At 37.9% G+C, this 22,268-nt stretch overlaps 1 protein-coding gene across 3 annotated transcripts in view; it reads right to left on the bottom strand.

The window, feature by feature from the left end:
- The window catches only part of PIK3R1 (phosphoinositide-3-kinase regulatory subunit 1), an 82,694-nt gene that overhangs the window by 14,765 nt on the left and 45,661 nt on the right, over positions 1 to 22,268 (bottom strand). The window contains exons 1-6 of one of the 3 annotated variants that reach the window (XM_043515541.1): positions 20,155 to 20,483; positions 14,853 to 14,945; positions 12,813 to 12,887; positions 9,665 to 9,796; positions 8,572 to 8,773; positions 8,326 to 8,405 (exon numbers count right to left, since the gene is read on the bottom strand). In XM_043515541.1, the coding sequence (XP_043371476.1) occupies positions 8,326 to 8,405; positions 8,572 to 8,773; positions 9,665 to 9,796; positions 12,813 to 12,887; positions 14,853 to 14,945; positions 20,155 to 20,299 (727 nt within the window). In that variant the 5' untranslated portion in view covers positions 20,300 to 20,483. Of the gene's footprint in view, positions 1 to 1,289; positions 1,875 to 8,325; positions 8,406 to 8,571; positions 8,774 to 9,664; positions 9,797 to 12,812; positions 12,888 to 14,852; positions 14,946 to 20,154; positions 20,484 to 22,268 lie in introns of those variants that run through there. The other 2 variants (XM_038401877.2, XM_038401879.2) reach the window with 2 other exon arrangements.

The following is a 22,268-nucleotide window of genomic DNA, read 5'->3' as shown; positions in this document are numbered from 1 at the left end:
CTAGAAATAAAATATTTTAATCTTATACTAAAGATGTTAATGAGGTTTTTTTAAAACCAGGGCAGTGAACCAAAATAAGCAAAATCTCGAAAAATGACTCTTCTGAACATACAGAGCCTGTCTGTCAGAATAATGATATAGTTTACCTTTTCCCATTGTTTCTCTGCCCTGCTGTCATCATTTATCATGCTAGTTATTTTCTGAAAACAGAAGCCAGTCATTTACTTCTTTATATATCTGACTTTATATCAACAAAAGCCTCCTGCTATTTAAAAATATTTCTTCTCAACCATACTGAATATGAAAAAAGATTTTTTGAATATTACTTTGAGCCTCCTCTAAAGAATACTATTAATGCAGCAGTGGGCTACTATGCATAGCACTTATGAATACTTTAATATTCACTATCCTCTATCTAGGCAGAAAACTAGGTACCAAAAATATAAGTAACTGAAGCAATTGGCAATACTGTCATCTTAAGAAATCTTTTTGACCATTGGATAGTTAAAATCTGCACATACTACACAAATACTTGTTATATACTTAAAAATGAACAAAATTATTTGCATCTCCTCAATATTGCATCCACATCCCGACCCCAACTATCTCATTGTAGTTTTATCCCTTTAAACAAGTACTAGCATGCAAGATGATGGCTATAGTACCAACATCATCAATACTTGTACACGCTGGTTTGCCTGCACATGATCATGCTTAAGCTCCTTTTGAAGTAGCCTCCCTCTCTTCCCCATTTAGGTAGACAAGCACCAAAGATTCGTTCCATTTGCAGAGGGTAACAGGATACGCAAGATGCTCCCAAACAAGTCCAAACACTGAACTTGAGGGGTTAGCCCACCTACTCCTCAAAAAAGTTGAGTTGCAACAGTACATTACTTAAAGCAGGTTATGAGAGATTTCCTGCAAAGAATATATTGCTAGATTTAGTCTAACAGGAGGTTAGTATGATTTTTATTTAAACTTCCATCAAAAACTGCTATCAGGAAAAAAAATGCTTCCCACCTTTTCTTACCATTGACCAAATTCTAGACAGCCACACTTGTAAAATCAGGTTACTGCTCAGTCCAAACTAGTCTAGCTTGCTGTGACACCATATGGCAAACCAGAACAGACAGGACACAGACAGGTGATTTTCCACTGCCCCAGCTTAACCTGGATAGGTATTGACTTTCACTCAGGCACGTTATGACTGGTGATCAATTATAATAAAGTACACCCTATTTCTGTAAGGACTTGGGGGAAAAACTGCATACACATTCAAAACCACTTACTTTGTAAATTATGCATCGCAAATGCTCGCCCCTGTAATACTTGTATCCAACAACCTGAAAAGTTCAGATAGCAATTCTTTCACATAGAAAAGTCTCTTCAAAAACTTCCTGTTAAGACACTTCTCTGAGTGAATTAGGTGAAGAGTTCTGAAAAGAGACTCTGTGCTTTCCAATTAACACTCCGTAAAATCCACTCGAAAGACCTGTAATATGAAGTCAGAAAATCCAAGTCCCCTCTTCTATTCTAAACAAATTAAACTTCTGTACTGTGCATCAGGTATCCACACATTTCTGGTTCATAATTAAAAAGTGAACAGGATTGTAGTACTGTAAAAAAAAAAAACCTCAGTAGCTTGCACAGCTCTCTCAGATAAAGATCTCAGTTTCATGATTAACTTGGGCAGGTTCAAATATTTGCTGAGCCAGGGATTTCAGATGGGGGAGGGGGGGAGCCAGAGTCAAAGTAAAAGTTGTCATCAGCTAACAAATGGCCAATGCAGGAGTAACTTTCTCATTTCGCCAAGTAAATGAGAAGACCATTGTAAGTGGATTTAAAATAGTCTCCATAACAGGCTGCTCAATGCAGTATTAAAGTAACCGAGTGTCAAGAAAAGCACTATGAGCAGCCAAATACAGGAAATGGCTGAGTTAGTTCAGAAAAAAATAGAATCAAAGGCTTCCTTGTAAAGTTCTGTACCTCTCAGAACAGCCCAGTGCAAAAGTAGCTTGTTTCCATGCCCTGCACCACCTCCCACATACTTACAGGACCACAACTACAGGTGTTGATTGAAGACTCTTAGGATGAAGTTCTAAACTGTTTAGTCAGAATAACAGAGAGACAAGGTGGATGAGGTAATATCTTTTATTTCTGTTGGTGAGAGAGACAAGCTTTCGAGCTTACACAGACCCAAAGAAGCAGCTTGAAAGCTGTGTAAGCTTGAAAGCTTGTCTCTCTCACTAACAGAAGTTGATCCAATAAAAGACATTACCTCAGCCACCTTGCCTCTCTAATATCCTGGGACCAAGATGGCTACAACAACACTGCATAGTCAGATTAATATCAATTTAACCACTATGTCTATGTCCATGGTGGTTTCCAATACTGGATATATGTTCTCTTCATTACTTGGTGAACCAAAGGTAGCTTCATGGGCATGAGGTGCAGGAAGGTAATTGGGACAAATCAGTCTTCCTTGTTTTACTGTCAGGTAGATTATGCATGCTTGATGAGGGAAGGAAGAGGGAATTAAAGGGTCAGTTTCCCCCTTTACTTACATGGCTTCACTCCTTTACCTTCAAGAGTGAAGACAGTTAAGTAACCACTTCAATTGTTACATGGAAGGAAATCAGGAGTAAGTGAAAGGAGAAACAGGCCTCCTAAAGGGATGGGGCTTAAGACTTCCTGTTTCCTTTACCAAGCCATAACTAGTATTTCTCCTAATTAGCTGTATTCCTTGGGATCCTCTGTGTTTGTCAAAAATGCTACTGCAAGGCCATTTCCTGTCCCCCAAAACAAAACTACACACATACGCACAAACTACACAGAAAAAAACCCCTATACATGACTTTTAGTTAATTTTCCAATTAAGTGGTTTCACCTACAACAGTTTCTTGCTTTTGATGTTTTTTTCCCTTTGCCTACTCAAGGATTGCCATTTTTACTTGCCCTTTGAAGCAGTCTTGTCTGGAAATAACATGGCATACTTCACTCTTGGATGATAATCTGTCTTTCTGTACTAATTATCAAACCATGCGAGAACAGAAAAACCTAGCTTTCGGTAGTAATTGATATGCACTCTACTACAGGATTAAAAAAAGATATTTAGCCAGTATGATTTACTAAACAGTGCTGTAGAAGGCTTATAATTTTGGAGTCATCAGAGAAGTCCTGATCTTAGAGCTGGCACAGACTGTTCACCTGCTGGAGATGCCACTTTCCCTTTTCAAGGGGGTGGGGGTAGGCGGGGAGTACAGCATGCATCACACAACCTCCATCAACCATCCACAGTACACTATGGTATTCCCACAGGAGATTTGAGGGGGAGGAACAACAGCCAAACCAGCACTGTAATTAGCACACAAACAAGACACAACTGTTGAAATTTCACTGTGGAAAAGCAGTACCAAGTCCAATGTTTGTTTAGGCTCTAGTGACCCATGCAAAAATGAATTCCCACTCATCCCCACACATGCGATTCAGGTGTGTGTATCCACATGAATATATGAACACACATGCATTTGCGCACTATAGCTGCATCTGAGACTTCACTTATCTTTACAAGTTACATCACCTCAACTGGTATGCACTTTTTGTCATCAAACCTATAGCTTTTACAATTGGTGGAAGATCAGATTTCATACTAATTCTTATTACATGATTGCTGCTACTTAAAGTGGTCTACATGCAAGACATACAATGTAAAAAGCAGGACTGAGAGTTGGGCATGGGGCTGAGTGGTATATAGTTAATTAGCACATACTTGTTACAATACAATACATGTGGTTTTACCAATAATTACAAGGCATTGAGAAACCTAAGCTCTACATATTGTCAAAATTTAAACAGGACAACCCCGTGTTGCCAAGGCTGGAGATTAGTTAACAATGTATTTTGATTTTGTTAAATGAGGTGTAAACCGCATGATTTTTATTAGCTTAGAAGGGGAGCCCTCTGCTGGATGAAAAAGAGAAGGTACAACAGCTATAATTGTGAAAAGTCAAAACATTCTTAGCATAGGCCACAATATTCACAGGACTATTAACATTTAAAAAATAATGTTGAATTATGATAAACATTTAGACTAAATCTATGACATTGCATGTAAAGTACTGACCACTGATAATAGTTTTACTTTTGTAGTGTGTCGTGATACAAAACAAAAATACAATTATGAACTAGGGGGGCAGATTCTGCACCAGTGAAATCAGTGGGAGCTTTGGTACTGATTTCAATGGGAACAGGAGTGAGCCATTATTTTTCTGCTCTGTTTATTACTCCACTAAACTCACCTGAAACAACTAGCATCAGTTACAGCTTCTGTATATGTCATAACATTTACGCTGGAAATCTCTCTAATGCATTTACAGCTATGAAAACAGAGAATTTGTCTTTCAGCTTTGCCATTGACATTTATGTCCATGCCACTAACCAACATTTCAGCAAGTGACAGTTTGTGCATAAACCAGAAGTGTAAGATGGTCTCATTACCTCATATGTTCTTTTACCTTTGACCCTATAAAAACAGTAAAATCTGACATCTCACACCAAAGTTTGTAACATTTGTCACAGGAGACATTTTTCACAAATGTTATTTGCAAACCTGGAATAAATTAGGATAATATACTAGATAGAAAAGCCAAGGTCACTGACGGGGGACAAGGTGGGTGAGATATCTTTTATTGGACCAACTTCTGAGGCAACATTTCCAGCTTACCCAGAGCTGTTCTGCTGTGTAGCTTGAAAGCTTGTCTCTCTATCCAACAGAAGTTGGTCCATAATAGATATTACCTCACCCACGCTGTCTTTCTAATATCCTGGGACCAACACGGCCACAACTATACTGCTAACATCATTCATGACCTGAAAAATCAGCTGGCTTCTTAGACCTGTAGGAACTTATAGCCTCAACTCCCAAATACTCTTTACATGAAAACATGTAAAAGGACATGTACCTTGATATTTTTTAAACTGCACTATAGTTAAGATACTTTTCTCCTACCACTGTTGTTTCATCTGGCGCATATAAGGAACACGCCCCTTTTTCCTGATGCTATACCCGTCAATTCAATGTCAAAATTCCCAGTGACTTAAACAGTAGAAGCAATCTCTCCCCTCTCCCTCCATCACCTTGATATTTTTGTTTAGCTGATCAAGTTTGGATGTTAAAAAATTTTTTTTTAAAAAAACCTGGTAATTCTAGTCAAAAGACTGAATAGCTACACAGAACGAGCGAGGGACAAGGTAATACAGAAAATGGAACTGGTTAATAATAATTTCTGCGACTAGACTTTTTTTTTCTAATCTCTTTGCTCCTGTAGCATTACTTTTTCTCCATAGGATTACACAGATATTGACAAAATGTATTTCACTGTGGCATATTTTTGTATGGGGTTAAACTGTGTCCTCTGTTCATGAACAAAACATTGTAGGTTTTGGGTTGGACATATTGGCAGGGTAAGGTCAATACATGCTTGTGCTAAAAAAATTTCAAAAATGGGCTTAGGATGCTCATCATAACTACAGGTGAAAAGCTGCACATGGCTCAATTTAACATACAAGTCCTACTTTTCTCACTTCGCATGGCTGCATGGAGAGAAAGAAAGTTTGCATTTAAAAGAAAACAAGCAATTAAAACATCTCATCCTGTATATGACACCACTAAAATTCACACAACTCATTTTAGACAGACTTATTTCTTTCCAGGTTAAAGGGTAACAGGAAAGAAAGACAAACAGGCAAAACCAAATCACTTTATGAAGAAGTCAATCTTTTTTTAAAAAGTAAGATTTTTTTTTTTAAAAAAAAGTCCTTCCATTTCTCATCTTTGAAATTCTTTTCACGAGGGCATTGTCAAAAACTGCTCAACGCCAGGAAAAAGATCGCTGAATGTTGCCTTTCACTTTTTTAGGAATCTTCCTTTATTTTAACATCTTGCAATATCCCTGGTTGAAGCTCAAGCCAGAGATGTTAAAAGGCCTGATTCATAACTATACTGCACATGAATATTCTGCAACATAGCAGATATTAGAAATGAACTTTGACAGTGGGTTTTGCATCTTTTACATACGCTTAAGGTGTTCAATTTTTAGACTTCAGTTATGATGTAATGCACCATAACTATCTATAAATGACAGCTTTTCCATCCAGAAAGAAAAATGTCTAGCAAATTAAAGATATACAAGAGAAGGAGATACTTTCTTAGAGACAGTCAGAAGCACATGGATGCATTTTTGAAACTGTCATCTCAAAATATAACACATATAAACCCCAGTTTATTGTACTTTTGTCTGGTAGAACATTTACATTGTTTAGGGTTGACTGGGCATTGGGAGCCAGCCTTGTCAAAATAAAAGATGTCAACAGTAAACCCCTGCCTCGGTAAATTGCAAATTCCCCTTCCCGACTTATAACCATTACAATTCAGTTAGCGTCAAGATGTTTGTAAAGCAATTCAAGTAAAAATTCTCTAGTTTAGCTGCCTAAATGATATGAAGGGCCAAATTTTCATAAGAGCTCAGCTCCGATGTAGGAACCTAAATGCTGTTTCCCCTGAGAACAATATGGAACTGCTGGGGGCTGAGCACTTTTGAAAATCTGTCGCTAAATCTTCTATGTGAGCTGTGGGGACTCTGCACTTCTAAACAGATGGCTCAATTTTTCAGGAGCCCAAGCAGAGATTTGGATCCTAAACCTGCAAAGATTTACTCGTATGCTTCTAAAAAATATTCAGGCATGCAAAAGTTACGCACAAGCGAAAGGAGGCTGCCAAGTTTGAAAATTTTGGCCTAAACCTTTCGGCTACATATTAATGGATGGGCAGATATTATATTTAACTGAAGAATAATGTACAGTATGGCAATTACTACACAGATTGTCCTTTTGCCAAGTATGGACTTCGAAATATACAGATAAGAATGGAAGTGGTTATAACAGATCCTATCAAAATGCAGAGTTAAAACCTGGTAGGCAGGGCAGGATTAACGAACAGGCCAATTAGGCATGTGCCTAGGGCCCATATTCATGGGGAGACCAAAAATCATAGCCCACAATCCTTCACCGGCTTCTCTTTGCCCTAACAAGGGGACACAGACCACCTTCGGAGCACCCTTTGCCTTGGCCCTGGAACCCTAATCCTTGCCCAGTGTTGCAGGGAGGCACAGAGAGGAAGTTGGAAAGCAAGCCCACTGCACCCTGCAGCTTGTGGCTAGGCCTGGCTCCCTGAGCCTGTCACTGTGCCTGTCTGGTTTGGCCTAGCTGCCCCTCCAGCATAAAGGTGCTGCAACCCTGCTATCAGGTTGCAAGATTACTCACTCAAATCAATGTACAGTGGGTTTGGAAGATACCTTGTTCCAACACTCTGAGAAGTCTGTACCAGCTCTTCCAGTTCTTACTCAATCCTGCAAAACCTTACTGCTGTGGTCTCTTACTGTACTTTAGAATCAGAGAGGGAGGAACACTAAAACAATGTTCTATTTCTTTGTTAAAGTACCCTTTGCTAATATTACTGTAAGTCAAGGCTTTCAGCTTCTCTACATCGACATGCACTTGCTTTGCTGAACTGAGAAATCACGTTGCACAGCAGCACAAGTTCCTTTTCACAAGTCTAGCAACACTGCCTCACCCACACTAAAAAAAGGAGGAACGCTTGATTTCAAATACAATCTGTTGCATAAAGTAATGCTAACCTTTGCTCAGGGTATGAACTAAATGCTAGCACAGACAGTGAAAACGTGTCAACTAGCTATCCTGAAGCAGTTTTGATTCTGCCTGCACTAATAAAAATGTGGATTTTGACAGACAAATCTTTCCACATACTAGGCTGAAAAATGCACAAAGCTAAACAGAGAACTAAATTTGAGGTCTTTAATCAGTCCCCACTGGGCACAGTTTTTTGAGGAAATATGCCTAGAAAGGCTTGAGTGAGAGCTAAGAAAGGACTTCATAATTTGTCCGCTTTTAATAGTAAGGAATGCAAAAGTACATATATACTGCTTCACAAGTATCTCACATTCTTGATTTTTCATACAGTGTTTAATAAGAAGCAATACAAATTCTAAGGCTATGAAAAAATCTCCACACATTATTCAATGCAAAATTATTTCAGAGTAAAGAACAGTTCCTTGAAAACAAAAATTAACTTCTGCTGCATATTTACTTACTTCCATAATTTTATTACTTTAAATACATTTGTTCAATGAGCTTACTTAATCTGAAGAAAAAAATAATGGACCTTTAATGGCCACCAAACTGATTTTTGAACTATATAAAAATCATCCATAACCAATTACTTTTTAAAATCCAAACTTTTTTTTTTACCTGGTACAGGCTGTCTCTCATTCCATTCACTTGTGATTAAAACTTCTAGGATTTTTATGAGGTGTTCAGCATTATCAGAGCTGTAAAATGGAATGAAAAAAATTTAAAGGTTTACATTAATTAGAAAAGTAGAGCAAAGATAACAGCATGAGCAGAAGTCCTCTACATTAACTTATTAACTATTTTGTATAACAGAGCCACATATCATGGTTACAATACACTAGATAATTAAGATGTCTCACATACCTTCCTAACTGGAATTTGAAAAGCAGAGGGCTGAAAATTTCAGCTAAGGATCTTGCATTCAAGAGATTTTTGCTGGAGGTTTGACAAAGTCTGAAGAAATGTTTGAGCAAATATTGGAGAGTGAGCCAATACTGGTGAGGTATATTTGGAGACCTGATGAGTTTCTTCAGCAACTGAGCATATTCGTCTGAGCTCTGCACTTCTGCAAGCAAATAGAAAGTCTCTTGATATCAGAGCAGAAACATTCAACAAATAAAATGAAACCATTTCATGGTTCCCTGGTAAGTATCAATTTTACAGAAAAAATATTCTATCCTTCAATAGAACCCAGACTCTTCTTTCTTCTTTTGCAAAAGTGAAAAACTCAAGTGACAGAAGAAAACAACTGTATAAAAGTATAATGGAAACAGAACATTCGCTTGGTAAAAACCACAATATGTGCAGTGCATACTGGTAGAAGTCTGTCTTGTGTTTAGCGTCACACATGATTGGGTAATTCTGAGATGCAATAGATAAGAATCAGAGGTGCTTTTCTAACTTTGAAGGTTACCAGCCACAATGTCCTGCCCACGAAACGTGCAACAATACAAGGCCCACATACTGAAAGTTGTCAACTGTACTGTCTGAAATGACCACTGCCAAAGATGAACCTTATATTAACGTATTTATTGCTTTGTATTCCATAACTGCCAATGGACCTCAGAACACTGTGTTCTTTAATACATTTACTTTGTCAGTACTGATAAAAGGTTAACAATTAGCTCTTTCTGCACACAGATAAGTCCTTGTTTTTTTTAACCGGTACATGCTCAGTTATTCTTACTTACTAAATGCACCAAGCTGTGTAATATCTTACAATTTTCATTATATTTACATTGTTAGGTAATTTCAGCAGCTTTTATCAAAACCAGCTAATATATAATAAGTGAGGAAAAGACTTATTTTTGTTTAATGAGCACCACCTGTTGCGGTGTACAAAAACCTTCCACATTTTATGTAGGCTGAGACAGTATCAGCTCCTTCATGCTGGGTACTGCCGATCCTAATAAATCTTTTTTCCCCCCTGTGAGTGGAAATACTTTCACATTCATACCTTGAGCTCCTGAAATCATTTCACTGTAAACAGATGCTGGAATGACAGAATTTGGCAGGTCCAGGAGATACCTCTTGAGAGCATCTGCTAAGATCTGCACATCAATTGGCTCAAAATCCACTGAAGAGGCATCTGAAGAAAAAACCCAGACATACGCAATTTAAAAATTTCTGAGGACCTTAAAATTGTCATTTCATACCACACCAGAACAGATAACCTAAATCTGATTTATGAAGAAAAATTTGTAAGAAATCTCTGAAGATATCTAAATGAGTCTTTGCTGAAATGTGTTATTTATGATGTGCAGTGAATTCCCACAGTAGATACCAAAATTGTTCAGCAATACACTGTAAAGTTAAGGGGTCAGAGACTTCAATCATTGAGAGATTCTGACTAATAAATGATAAGATGCAAATTATGCATGGGAGTCAATATGCAGTGCAGGAAAATATTTATGTGGAAATGTTATAAGTAACACAAATTCTATTACTCAAGAAATGGCTTTATAGCATGCTTGAAAATTGTCTCATGTCCCTTCTAGTGGCTAATCTACATAGAGACTAAGAGCATACTATAGCTGCCACGTGATAGAATTACTACTATAGCTAAAGTGGTGGTGGTTTGTATATTGATGATGAAGGTCCTGGTTCAAACTCTGTAGACGGCCCCAGTGAAGATTGTTATACTTTCACTGGTATTATTTCTGAAGTGACTAGAGTATTTAAAAACACCTTGCTTTTTTTATATCCCAACCTTGTAAATTATATAAGGAAGACCCTGGATTCTGCATACTTTTCAAATGTTACTATACAGCCACAAATGATGCTTGTGGCAATATTTGTAATATTGTTATAGGGCTGCAAGGCTACGAGACACCTGGATATTTTTAACAGGTTTATGTTTTACATGCAAATATTTTGTGTAACCACTACTATAGTAAGGAGCAATCCACAATTAGGGCTGGGTGCAAATGCAGTATTTCTATTGGTAGCTGATAGCAACTCAGGCCCTGAACCTGGAAACATTTATGTGAATAAACTGAAGCATGTGTAGATATATTTGCAGAATCGGATCCTTGGTTTCTTAAATAGCAGTTAGAATTTGCACATTTGTAATGGCCCATGGCCTGCTAGTGTAATTACAACTTGAGATAAAGTTCAATAGAATATTCTATCACTTATAGGACTGTCTGTTAACATTGGTGTAGTGAATGCAAGAAGTCAAAATAAAAAACAAAATTTTAGAAGTGTTTATTACAAGCCAGACAGGTTTCCTGTCAGACATGAAGCTCTCACAAAAGTTCCAGAATGCTCCCAAATCCAGAAAGTTTCAAAGGGCCCAATAATTTGGGGTGGGAAATAGGGGAAGGAAAGGAAATAATTCTTTAAAAAACCCAGTCTATCGGTGCAAGAACTCAAACTACATTAGTCACTGTGGCTTTTATTCTCTATGTTAGATCAAGTTCGGGTTCCATTGGGATGTTTCTTAGACACTGAACCAAAAGACTGGAACAAGAACTATACTGAGAGCTGGACCTATTTGATGTATAGTAAACTATTTGTTGCTGCTGCTGTTGTGACCTTTCTATTTTCGATCACCTTTACTGGCTTGCTCCTGGAAGATTGTGAGCGCTGCTCAATAGGAATGAAGGACAGTCAGTTCTTCAAAGGCTAAAGCCTTATTTTCCTGTTTTCCAACCTAACTAAATTTTGAACAAGAATACAGGTAAACCCCAGTTTTACAATGGTCTCAGGATACAGGTGGATCGTGCATAAAACTACATTTCAGATGTGAGATTCTATATGGATTTTGAATAAATTAAGAGATTCAGGTATTTGTGGTTTGGAAAGTCAGTGCTGAAAACAAAAATATTAAGAATAAAGCTTCTGTTGCTAACCCCACAATTCCATACCTTTCTCTACCATCATTCGAGATCATGATGCCAGCTAGATTTAAAACATAGTGAACTCAAAAATCATTTCCTCCTCAATTTTAATCTTTAATTACTAAAATTGAAAAAGTAGAGAAATTACTTCTCTTTTTAGAGTTTGCATATTTTGTGCCTTTGACAAGATGGTGTGTAATCAGTTTCAATTTCTATCCTCATGCAGTGGTATGATGCCCTGGTACCCTCACACACTTCTCCGAAAGGGGAAGTTCATACACATACTCTCCTCCACAGCTTGCAGAAGCTTGGATAATTCTACCACCACAACAGAAGAGCTCTGCTCTTCCACAGTTTGACTGACTGTTGCTCTGGAACTATTTGTCATTTAGATGGTTAGGTTTTATTAAATTTTTAAGAATCTGCTAAAGGAGACTGGAGGCTAGGGTGCTGAGAGCCATTGAACCAAACTGTAAACCGTGTATATCATGAAAACCACTTCAAGCCAGGGGGTGCTTCTGCACCCCTAGTTCCAGCACCTATGACTTGAGGCAAGAGGACAAGTAGCCAGGGGGGTATCTCCCCACCCCACTAGGCCTTCTGCAGGGGCCAGAGAAGGGAGAAGCCAGATGAGTGTCCGAAACCACAGGACTCTGGCACAGGGGAGGAGAAGAGAGAGATAGGAATTGGGGAAGCATGTTGTACATGGGGGGGTGGAGGAATTCTACTGCCTTGATACCTAGATCTCTGCACAGAGTAGCATCATCAGCTAGGTTCTTTTCCCTCACTCTCAGAACCATCAGAATCAGAACCAGATGGAATATGCAGCAGAGCCAGTAGGCTCCCCTCCTACCCCCTAAACTGGGCCAAAGAAAGCAGAAGGCTGAATGTATTAACGTATGCACAAAATTGTGTACAGCTGTACATGCATAAATAAAATTTATCCCACAGCATTATTGGGACAGCGCATCTTTAGCTTGCTTCTGAATGAGACTCCTTTCCTCTCCCAGAGCCCTCCTCAAACAGTTAAGATACTAATAAACATTAAACTAATTATTCTTGGACAAAATACCAGTATAAGGGGACTTGGAGAAAATATTTATTCCATGAAAGTGGAAAGGTTAATATTATGGCAAATGCAATGGACTAAAAAATATATCAACTAAACATCAAATTATATAGTTTGAATAGGGGGCATAGAAAAATAATGTTAATCTTAACACAAAACCTATTTGGTACTTTAAGAAGAACAGTTGTACCTACCACACTCAAGAATTTGTTTTAATTCTGCAATACTGCTTGTCCCTTGTGTTCTGTACAAAGTTGAACATTCCAGACCTTAAAAACACAATGGATTTAATACATGAACTTAATATCCTTTGTGGCTTTATATAGGAAACAACATATTTCTATTGTCCTTAAATAACCATTTACAGTCCAAGTTAGTATAATTCTTACACACCATGACAAAATACAGTATGCTATTGCTTTCATAGGGCAACAACATACCCCACAGGAAAATATACCAGGCCTGACACGCATGCCTGCAAACTGCTGGGCCAGCAGAAGCTGCCAGCCAAGAAACAGCAGAAATCCAGCCAACCCTCATTCCCCCCTCCCATAGTCAACCAAATCGCCAAGTGCTGGCTTTAGGAGGCCAACACCAGTAGAAGGAGAAGTGTGTACTTGCCAAGGTAAAGATTTGCCTGCAGTGGAGCAGAGTGCAGTTCAGTAGGAAACACCGAGCCCTTCCTTGCCACTCTATACACCTTTCCAGCTAAGGAACAGCTTGCCTTAAATCCTCTAGGAACTACTGCTTCCTTGTCCATGTCCTATTGCCCTATCTCTCCCAAGTGATTTCATAAGGCAAGAAGAGATGGGATACAGGGAGGAGACAGAGAAAATGAAGTGGAGGTGTCCCGCCAAAAGAGAAGAGAAGCTCAGGGCCTGCCACCCCAGAAATACAACTTGAGCAGAGACAACAAACATGGTCTGCCTCAAGAGGAAAGAAACAGTTGAAAAACAGCTTGAGAATAAATAATTCCTTAGATTGTGATAGTGTATGGTACCCAAAGCCGAAAGAGCTATTTTTCCTTTTGGGGGGATACTTTACTGTTCTTATCCTAAAGCCAATCAGTATCTGGTTTTCTGCATACTTATTTTATTGACTTCAGACATGCAGAACACACACAGTATGTAAGCTGTCAGTGCTGGGCGGTGTTGCTGCAGACATATTAAACAGTTGCCCTGTATTAGCCCCATTTCAGTGGTGGAGTTAGTGATCCCTGTGTATACTCTGTAAAGTACGGACATCCTTCCAAATAAAAGACACCATAATAAATGCAAGATTTTTTTGCTCCATATTTTACATTAAAGAGCATGCCCAGGGATACAGGCCACATATGATTTAATAATCCAGTGTAGTCTCCTAGAAACCGTAGCTGACTATGCTGGTTGCCATTAAACTCTGGCTTTCAGTACTGGCATCAGCAGCCCCTGATCCACCCATTAAACTTTTGTGTCTTCCCAGCCCATTAAGTGTTGACACTGATAGTAACCAGGCCACAAATCCTGTCTTGCCCTCCAACTCCCAACTACATGGCCATTAGGAGAGCAGGGTACAGTGGGCATCTCCTGGCCACATAAAGTTGATGAAGGTGATATCAGCAGAGAACCTGGGAAAGAGACAAGGGGGTCAGGAGGCAAGAGATGGACAGAGAATGGGTTATTTAAACAGGAGAGGGAAGAGAAACAAAAGACAGAGAAGGCCAGTAGGGGTAGGGGGGAATGGTATGGGGAGGAGGGGACCAGGACAGAGGGGGACAGCTGGGAGTGTGGGAAGGGGAGAAAAGTCCAAGGGCATACAACAGATATGGGCTGATTGAACAGACAGTAGCAATAAAGGACTGCCTCTTTGGAGGGCAAAAAATACCTCCCAAAACTTAGCATTCTAAGATATTTTCCCCTGTATCTCATGGCAATGCGTTTCTGCGATTACAAATATCAAGTGGCTGCAAGAGTATTACATTATTCAAACCTCAAAATTAAAATCTCTCTTTTTGCTCTGTAGCAGGTTACCAGGTGTCAGATGGTATAGGCTATGTTATTACCTCTATAACCCAAGTAACCTCTGTTGAGCACATACCAACAAGATAAGGCTCTGACTAGATTTGCTTGAATACCAATTGAGCAATGGGATATATTACAAACCCTTGGTAGGGAAATGTACAAACTCTGGGCCTGATCCTGCAGTTCCCATTCACAAACATAACTAAAACACTGGCAGACTGTTCATCATCATACCTTTCTTTTCAATAGCCTCCACTATCTTGATAAGAATTGGTGGAGCGACGTCAGGAGGCAAAAATTGCTCTGTAAGATCTGGAAGTGTAAAAGCTGTTAAAAAAATCAGTTAAGCTACAGTTAGATGCAATTTCAGTTTATGAATGTCATGAGATATAATGCAACTGGTTAATTTTTAAACACTGAACAAATTCATTTTATCAGCTGTGAAAGTCCATGTAGACATTTTGCTTGTCTGTTCTAGAATTACTTACTAGTTATTTTAGAAAAAACAACTCACATGCTAAATATCACTGCTATATTTAAACTAAACTAAAGACAAACATCCAGTACATAATTAGCAAAATCCTAGTAACTATTCCCCTCATTTGTTTATCTTCTTATTTTTTTTCTTTTTTAATCAAGGAAAGCCGTCCACTTCATGACATTTTGTTCCTCCAAGTATTCCAACCCTTTACCTTTTGTAGTTACACAAATTTGTTCTCCAAGACTGAATTAATAGTGATGATAACCAATAACAATAAGGAACATGCATTTTTATGGCACCTTAATTCAGAGAATATCAAAAAAGCTTTATAAATCATTAATAAATTTTCACTACTCCTGTGAGGAATGTAAGTAAAATAAAGTAAAAAGTGTAAAATCCACATAGAAGCCGTATAGAATCCATATACAATTCTTAGGGGTTGATAAAAAAAGAACAGCTTTTTGGACCTGAAACATTTTCTCCTATGGTGAACCAGATGAGGGAGCTATATACATATCTCCTTGGAACTGCTAATCTACTGAATGAAACATACTTCTATTGGTATGAACTCTCTGCAGCTACAACCAACATGTCATATTAATGTGAAAGCTTAATAACAGTTGCAGTTTGTTTTAATTTTTATAGGGTCACAATATTGACAATACATGCCCGATGGTGCAGAGAGAGCCTCCCGTTTTGTGTAATGATCATTAAATAAAGAATAAAAATAAGATATTCTAAAATGAATCTTTTGAAAACTGAAACAAAGCTGCATACTGATTTTATCCAAACTGAAAGAACAAACTAATACAAGAACGTTCTCGCTCTGTGATAAATGCATTATTTTTGCCAAAAAGAGTAATTTCAAAATTTAAAAGCAGTCGTGTTAGATTTTTGGAAAGCTAGGATGTTTACAGAAAGATATTCTTACTAAACAGCCACCAGCAACATCTGGCATGATTGACATATTATGATGGATAAAGATGAATTAATCACTGGATTGGAAATTGGTGGTTGCCTAGGGACCAGTGATCATGACCTGATTACATTCAGTATGGGCAAAGAGAGGACAGTCCCAAGCAGTAATATACATACTTATGCTTTAAAAGGGCTAATTTCACAATGCTGAAAAATATTATGAACAAAATTTAACGAGAAGAAAAATTTAGACAGAAAAATGCGAATGAAAATTGAGAATTCTTTCAGAAGAGTTTATTAGATGGCTAAAAAGCCATGATGCCACAATCTACAAAAAGGACTATTTGGACTAAAAGCCCATCCTGGTTCAGGGGTGAAGTGAAGACAAAAATTAGAAATAAATGAGTAATATATAACAAATGGAAAAAAGGGAAAACAGATACCAACTGATAGAATTTAGACGTTATGAAGTGTAGAAAATTGATAAGAGAAGCACACATTAAATGGATTAAGAACTGGCTGACAGAGCTCAAAAAATAGAACGGGCGGTGGAACAATTTGTATAGTGGGGGTGCTGAGAGCCACTGAACCAAATTAAATCCTCTAAACAATGAAAGCCACTTCAAGCCAGGGGGTGCTGCAGCACCCCCCACACTCCTAGTTCTAGCACCTATGAAAAGTAGTTGTCAACAGGAAAACATTATCAAATGGGGGTGTTTCTAGTGGAGTTCCACAGGGAACAGCACCAGGCCTGACACTACTCAACACTTTCATCAGTGAGCTGGAAGTTAATATAAAATCACTGTTGATAAAAATTTGCACCTGAGACATAGACTGGCAGAGGGGTAAATAATAACAAGGGTAAAGCAGCCAAACAGAGTTCACTTGGTAAGCTGGGCCCATTCAAGCAAAATGCATTTTAATGTAGCCAAATGCAAAGTTTTATACCTAGCAACAAAGAATGCAGATCATATTTACAGAATGGGGGACTGGATCCTTGAAAGCAGTGACTCAGAAAAATATTTAGGGCTCATAGTGGACAAGCAACTGAACATGAGCTCCCCTTGTGATTCTGTGGCATAAAGGGTCAACACAGTCCTGGGATATATAAACAGGGGAGTAGTGAGTAGAAGGGAGGTGTATACAGCACTGGTTAGACCAATACTGGAATACTGCATGCAGTTCTAGTGTCAACAGTTTAAAAAGGATGTTGAAAAATTGGAAAGAGTGAAAAAAAGAGACCCCAAAATTATTTGAAGGTTGGGGAAAATGACTTACAGTGAGACTTGAAGAGCTTCCTCTGTTTAGCTTATCAAAAAGAAGTCTGAGAGGTGGCTTGATTGCAGTGTGTAAATACCTTCACGAGGAGAAAATACCACGTACTAAAAAGGCATATGAAGAACCAAATTAGAAACTAGGCACAACTTATCAGTGAGGGTAGTTAATCACTGGAACAAACTACCAAAGGAAGTGGTGGATTCTCCATTTCTTGACATCTTCAAATCAAGGCTGTACGTCTTTTGGGAAGATATGATTTAGCCAGACAACTAACTGGGCTCAGTGCAGGGGTAAGTGGTTGAAATATAATGGTCTGTATATAGCAGAGATCAGACTAGATGATCTAATGGTCACTTTTGGCCTTAGAATGTATGAATCTGCTATAATAAATGTACATTTATTCAAAGAATATGACAGTGTCAAATCAAAGGCTCTGCCAAGAAAATCCTCAAATTACAAAATACCAATTGCAAGATATAATCTAACACTACTACTACTATTAATAAGTCTCATTCTGATGTTTGGAAAGTCAAAGGCATAAAATCCCTCCCAATATCAAGGTGAGAATATGTTTTAAAAATAGAGATTAAATGTTTTCCATGATGAAAATAACCTTTTGCTCCCTTAGGCAGTTATTGCATTAATTTCTACTCTCCCACCTCCCTTCTGCCAAGTCATGAAATGTCATGCGCTCTGAGCAGAGATGCTCACCTCATTCTTCTAACCGAAGACAAGATGCAGAGCTATTACACAAAATTGAAAGGAAGGGGAGAGGAAAAAGAGGATGGTAAGGTTAAATGACATCCAGGATGAAAGGTTTGGAGAGAGAGCAAGACAGGGAGGGCCCAGTTACAGATCTTAACCCACTATATAATATTTGGTTCATACAACAGAAGGAACTATAGAGCTACACACTATGTCATATTAAGCAAGCAGTGCCTAGAGACTATGGTAACAGGCACATTACAAATGCCTACTTAGAAAAATTAAGTTGTCTTTAGGAAAAGGAATACCTTTCAACTAATTTCTAACTTGATATTTATTTCTGAAAGTTAAAGGTGTAGTCCAGGCAGACCAAAAATGAAAACCTGTGCATCTGGTGTCCCCTGAAGGCTTTATGTCATGGGAGGAAACAACTGGGAAGGATAGAGAAGAATCTCAGAAAACATGTTTTCTTTTCAAAAGGGCAAAGATAGAGGGACACTAACAGCCTCCAACTTACTCCAAAATGGAAAGCTTCTCCATACCCTATCTCACTTCCTTTGCTTTTGATTTACATTTTAAGCAGGTGACTTATGGCAACATATGTAAGCATCCATGAGGTGAGAGCAAAATGCAAACAAACAGAGTCCTCGGTCATGTCATTCTTCTGGAAACAGAAGCAGACGTTAGGTCTACTCCACATTTTCAAAAATACCCTGAAATGCTAAAGACTCTCTATCAATGATGTTAAAACCTGTCTAAGACATAAAATCATTCTCTTCCAAAACAAAAGAAACACTCACCCCTCTCCCCAGTCTTTTGACCTTGAAATCTGTAAAGTTGGTCACCTAAATCCATCTTTAGGCACTTAAGTAGCCTCATTTTTTCCCCACAGATTCTAGCCATTGGTGGTGTTCTCAATCAATGGGAGATGCTGGTGCTTAGCACCTCTGAAAATCAGGCCATGGACTTTCCAGTGCACATGTAAAAGTGCTGATGATGGCCTTTCAACACACACACGCAGTATCTGAAGCACATGCCTAATTTACAAGCTATTTAACCTATGCACAAATCCTCTTTTGGTATATTAGTATTGGATTATAAAGACTTCAATGAAAAGGAAACACTCTCTGGAGTATATATTTACATATATAATATATACATTTAGAGCAAACTTTAATCTTTTTTAAAATTAATGCCCCTCTCCTCATACTTTTTCCTCAAAAGAAAATATGTTTGTTTTAAAGGGAAAAAAACATAATATAATAAAAGAGAGAGAGCTTGGAGGATATTTATTTTATTTTTTTCCAGTGCTACAGATAACTATTACATCACAGAAACTGATAATTTTGCAAGTACTTAGAATACTTTTGAAACCACAATAATACTGTTTCACAACTGCATAAGTGATAAAATATTTTTGAATTCATGACTATTTGGGCTACAAATCCCCATTTCAGTAATGATACACAACAGAAATAAGGAGTTTATAACAAAAGGCTATAAATATAAAGGAAGTTTTTTAAAACGTAAAGTTGTCTTTTAATATGCTGATAAAAGGACAATGCAACTGAACAACAGATACACAAATCAAAATTGATAAAATATAAAAGTTTAAGAGATACCATTTAAAAAAATATTTTTTAAACAATTCTACAATTTTCTCTTCTCTGCTGCTACTTATGCTATTCAATGTATTTCCTTTATAAAATTCCCATAGCATTATATTGTCACTGGTAATTTAGTTTTTCCCTTTGGCATAAGACAGAAAATTATAGTCATTTCAAGATGAAAGACCTTAGAAAACATATGTCTGCCAGATAGAGACTTTACACCACTCTCAGAACTAAATGCCAGTTCATAACATTTACACAGAAGAAAACCAGATTTATGCACAGTGCCCTTCACATTTAAAATACTGAAAGGAAATGGCAGCAATTGAATTGGAAAAAATATGACCAACCCTGGAAAAAATCTCTGTTTCAACTTCTGAAGCCGTAAAACAAAGTTATCATTAAAGAACATCCTAAACACGGATTAGATGTTCTAGAGCAAAACACAGCACACATCAAGAGATTTACTGTGGCAGGGAAAAACCCTTTTAAGCATGCCATTTTCAGTGAAAGCACAAAGAATCATGCAACCTGCATTTAGTACCTGATTTTAAAATTATATTTTGTTTTGAAGCATGCTGTAGCACAGCACAGAGGTTTGGAGAACCAAATCCACTCTTAAGAATCTGAGCAACTTTGTAGATTCCTTTGCTACAATCCAATATCAGTTTTTCACTTAAAGTAATCATTTTGCTTTTCACAAAACAAAATTCCGTAACTTGTTTTAAAAATCCCACTGTCTCCAAAATATCAAGACTCTCACAAGTTATACGCTACTACTGCCTTCTTTGCCAGCCATTAAGTCTGGGGAGTAGTATGTATCTCAGATAGTAGTAAGCCTTCTGATGACACATCATAAATGCTGAATTTTCCACTAGATCTATTTTTACCTTGCCACAGTGATAACCAATCAGATGAAACAGAAGTCAGGAGTCCCTCCAATCTGAGAGCTCTTCTCTCTCTCACTAATACAGGCAGGCCTGAACAGCTCTAAGGCAACAGCAATGGGTGGGAGACGATAGCATACCTTATGTTTAAGCGCTGCCAACATAGCTACAAAGTGCAAGATGAAACCAGCACACAGCTGCACCTTTTGGAGGAGGTCTCAGTAAAAAGAGATATTTTAGAGTTAGTACCTGGCAAAGCCAAATGGAAATTTAAAGATGGAATATTGGATCCACAAGTTTCTGAGCCAAATCTTTCATTATTGCTGCAAGAAGCATGAAAGTGGATAGAAAAAAATAAAGCCTGCCCTTTAATATGTAGTAAGATACACTATGAAAAAAAGGTTCATTTAGAAGTCTATTTATGGTCTCTGCTATAAAAAACAACTGAATTTGGGTCTGAACTAAAATGATTCCACGCAATTTTTGAGATTTTTAGACATGGATATGTGCAATTGTGAACACTTAAACTGCGCATGCAAATATCAGAGCGGTGCATGCAAGTCTGGTATACGAAAGTGTATAGGTCCTATTATCTTCATAGCTGGTTATGTGTGCAAAGATAGTGGACAAAATGGGTATCGTTCTCCTTATGTCTGTCACACACACAAGCTTTGAAAATCTCACACTTCACGTTTGAGTAAGAAAAAGTTTGCCTAGTTAGCAGGAGATCCTGATGAACACTAAACTTAAATATATAATAGTTAACGGGAGTTATCAAGCAAATTGAGTAATGCTTTCAACATGATTATCTGGGAAAATGATTGGGAACCAGTGGATGTCAGGAGCCACTCAATGCATTATTTTCAAACAATATCCACAAATGAAATTGATGCCCTCAGCATAATTTATATGACATTAGAACAACCTCCAGGTAATTTAGCACCCATACTAAGTATTGAAAATTGATGGGAAATAAATGATCTTTCTTAGCTGCTTCACATGTATTTAAATCCAGGAAATAAGCAGATACGTACAATACCTGGTAGGGGGAAAAATGAAAAAAAAAAGTTTCATTTTACCATCCATATTCCCAAACGAGCCCCTAAATTTAAATTTAGAATTCATAATGACAGAGTGCAAATGCTTGTGCAGTAAAAGTTAAATGAAGGTACAAATTAGAGATGAGGTACACCTGACTGTCAAAGGCAGCAAAATAGACTGCTTGACAGTTTACAAAACAAACTCCACAACCCAACCACAGACAAACAAAAACAAACAAACCCACCACCACATTACTTTGATTGCGTGGATTTGTTTATCTGTGTACACAAATTATATGTACACAAATCCGGACTCCAAAATACAGAGAAGGTGGGATTCAAGAAGGCAGAAGCACTATACTCTCTCTACTGATACAAAGGTACAGTTCTACAAACCTGGTGGGGAAGCGCAGAGTAGCTCTTAGTCTTATCATGAAGGCTTCCCTTCTCTCAGACCATCAGTTGGCAGTTGCCATTAAAGAGAGAGCCTGTATCCTAGTTGCTACTTTAATACTGGTTTTCCCCAATTTTGGGCAGATACCCTTGGAGGCTTTAAAACTCTTCATTAGTGCAAATGACGGTTGATCAATACAAAATATGGAGATTACTTACCTGTAACTGGGGGTTCTTCAAGATGTGTCGTCTCTATCTGTATTCCATATGTGGGTATATATGCGCACCAGGTGCCTGAGTCTATAAATTTTTACTAAGCAGTGTCCATTGGTGTGCAC

This window comes from Dermochelys coriacea, chromosome 5, assembly GCF_009764565.3.
Source record: "Dermochelys coriacea isolate rDerCor1 chromosome 5, rDerCor1.pri.v4, whole genome shotgun sequence".
Classification (NCBI taxonomy): Eukaryota; Metazoa; Chordata; order Testudines; family Dermochelyidae; genus Dermochelys; species Dermochelys coriacea.
The sequence above is the reverse complement of the archived record's forward strand: the minus strand, read 5'-3'. Positions and strand labels throughout refer to the sequence as shown.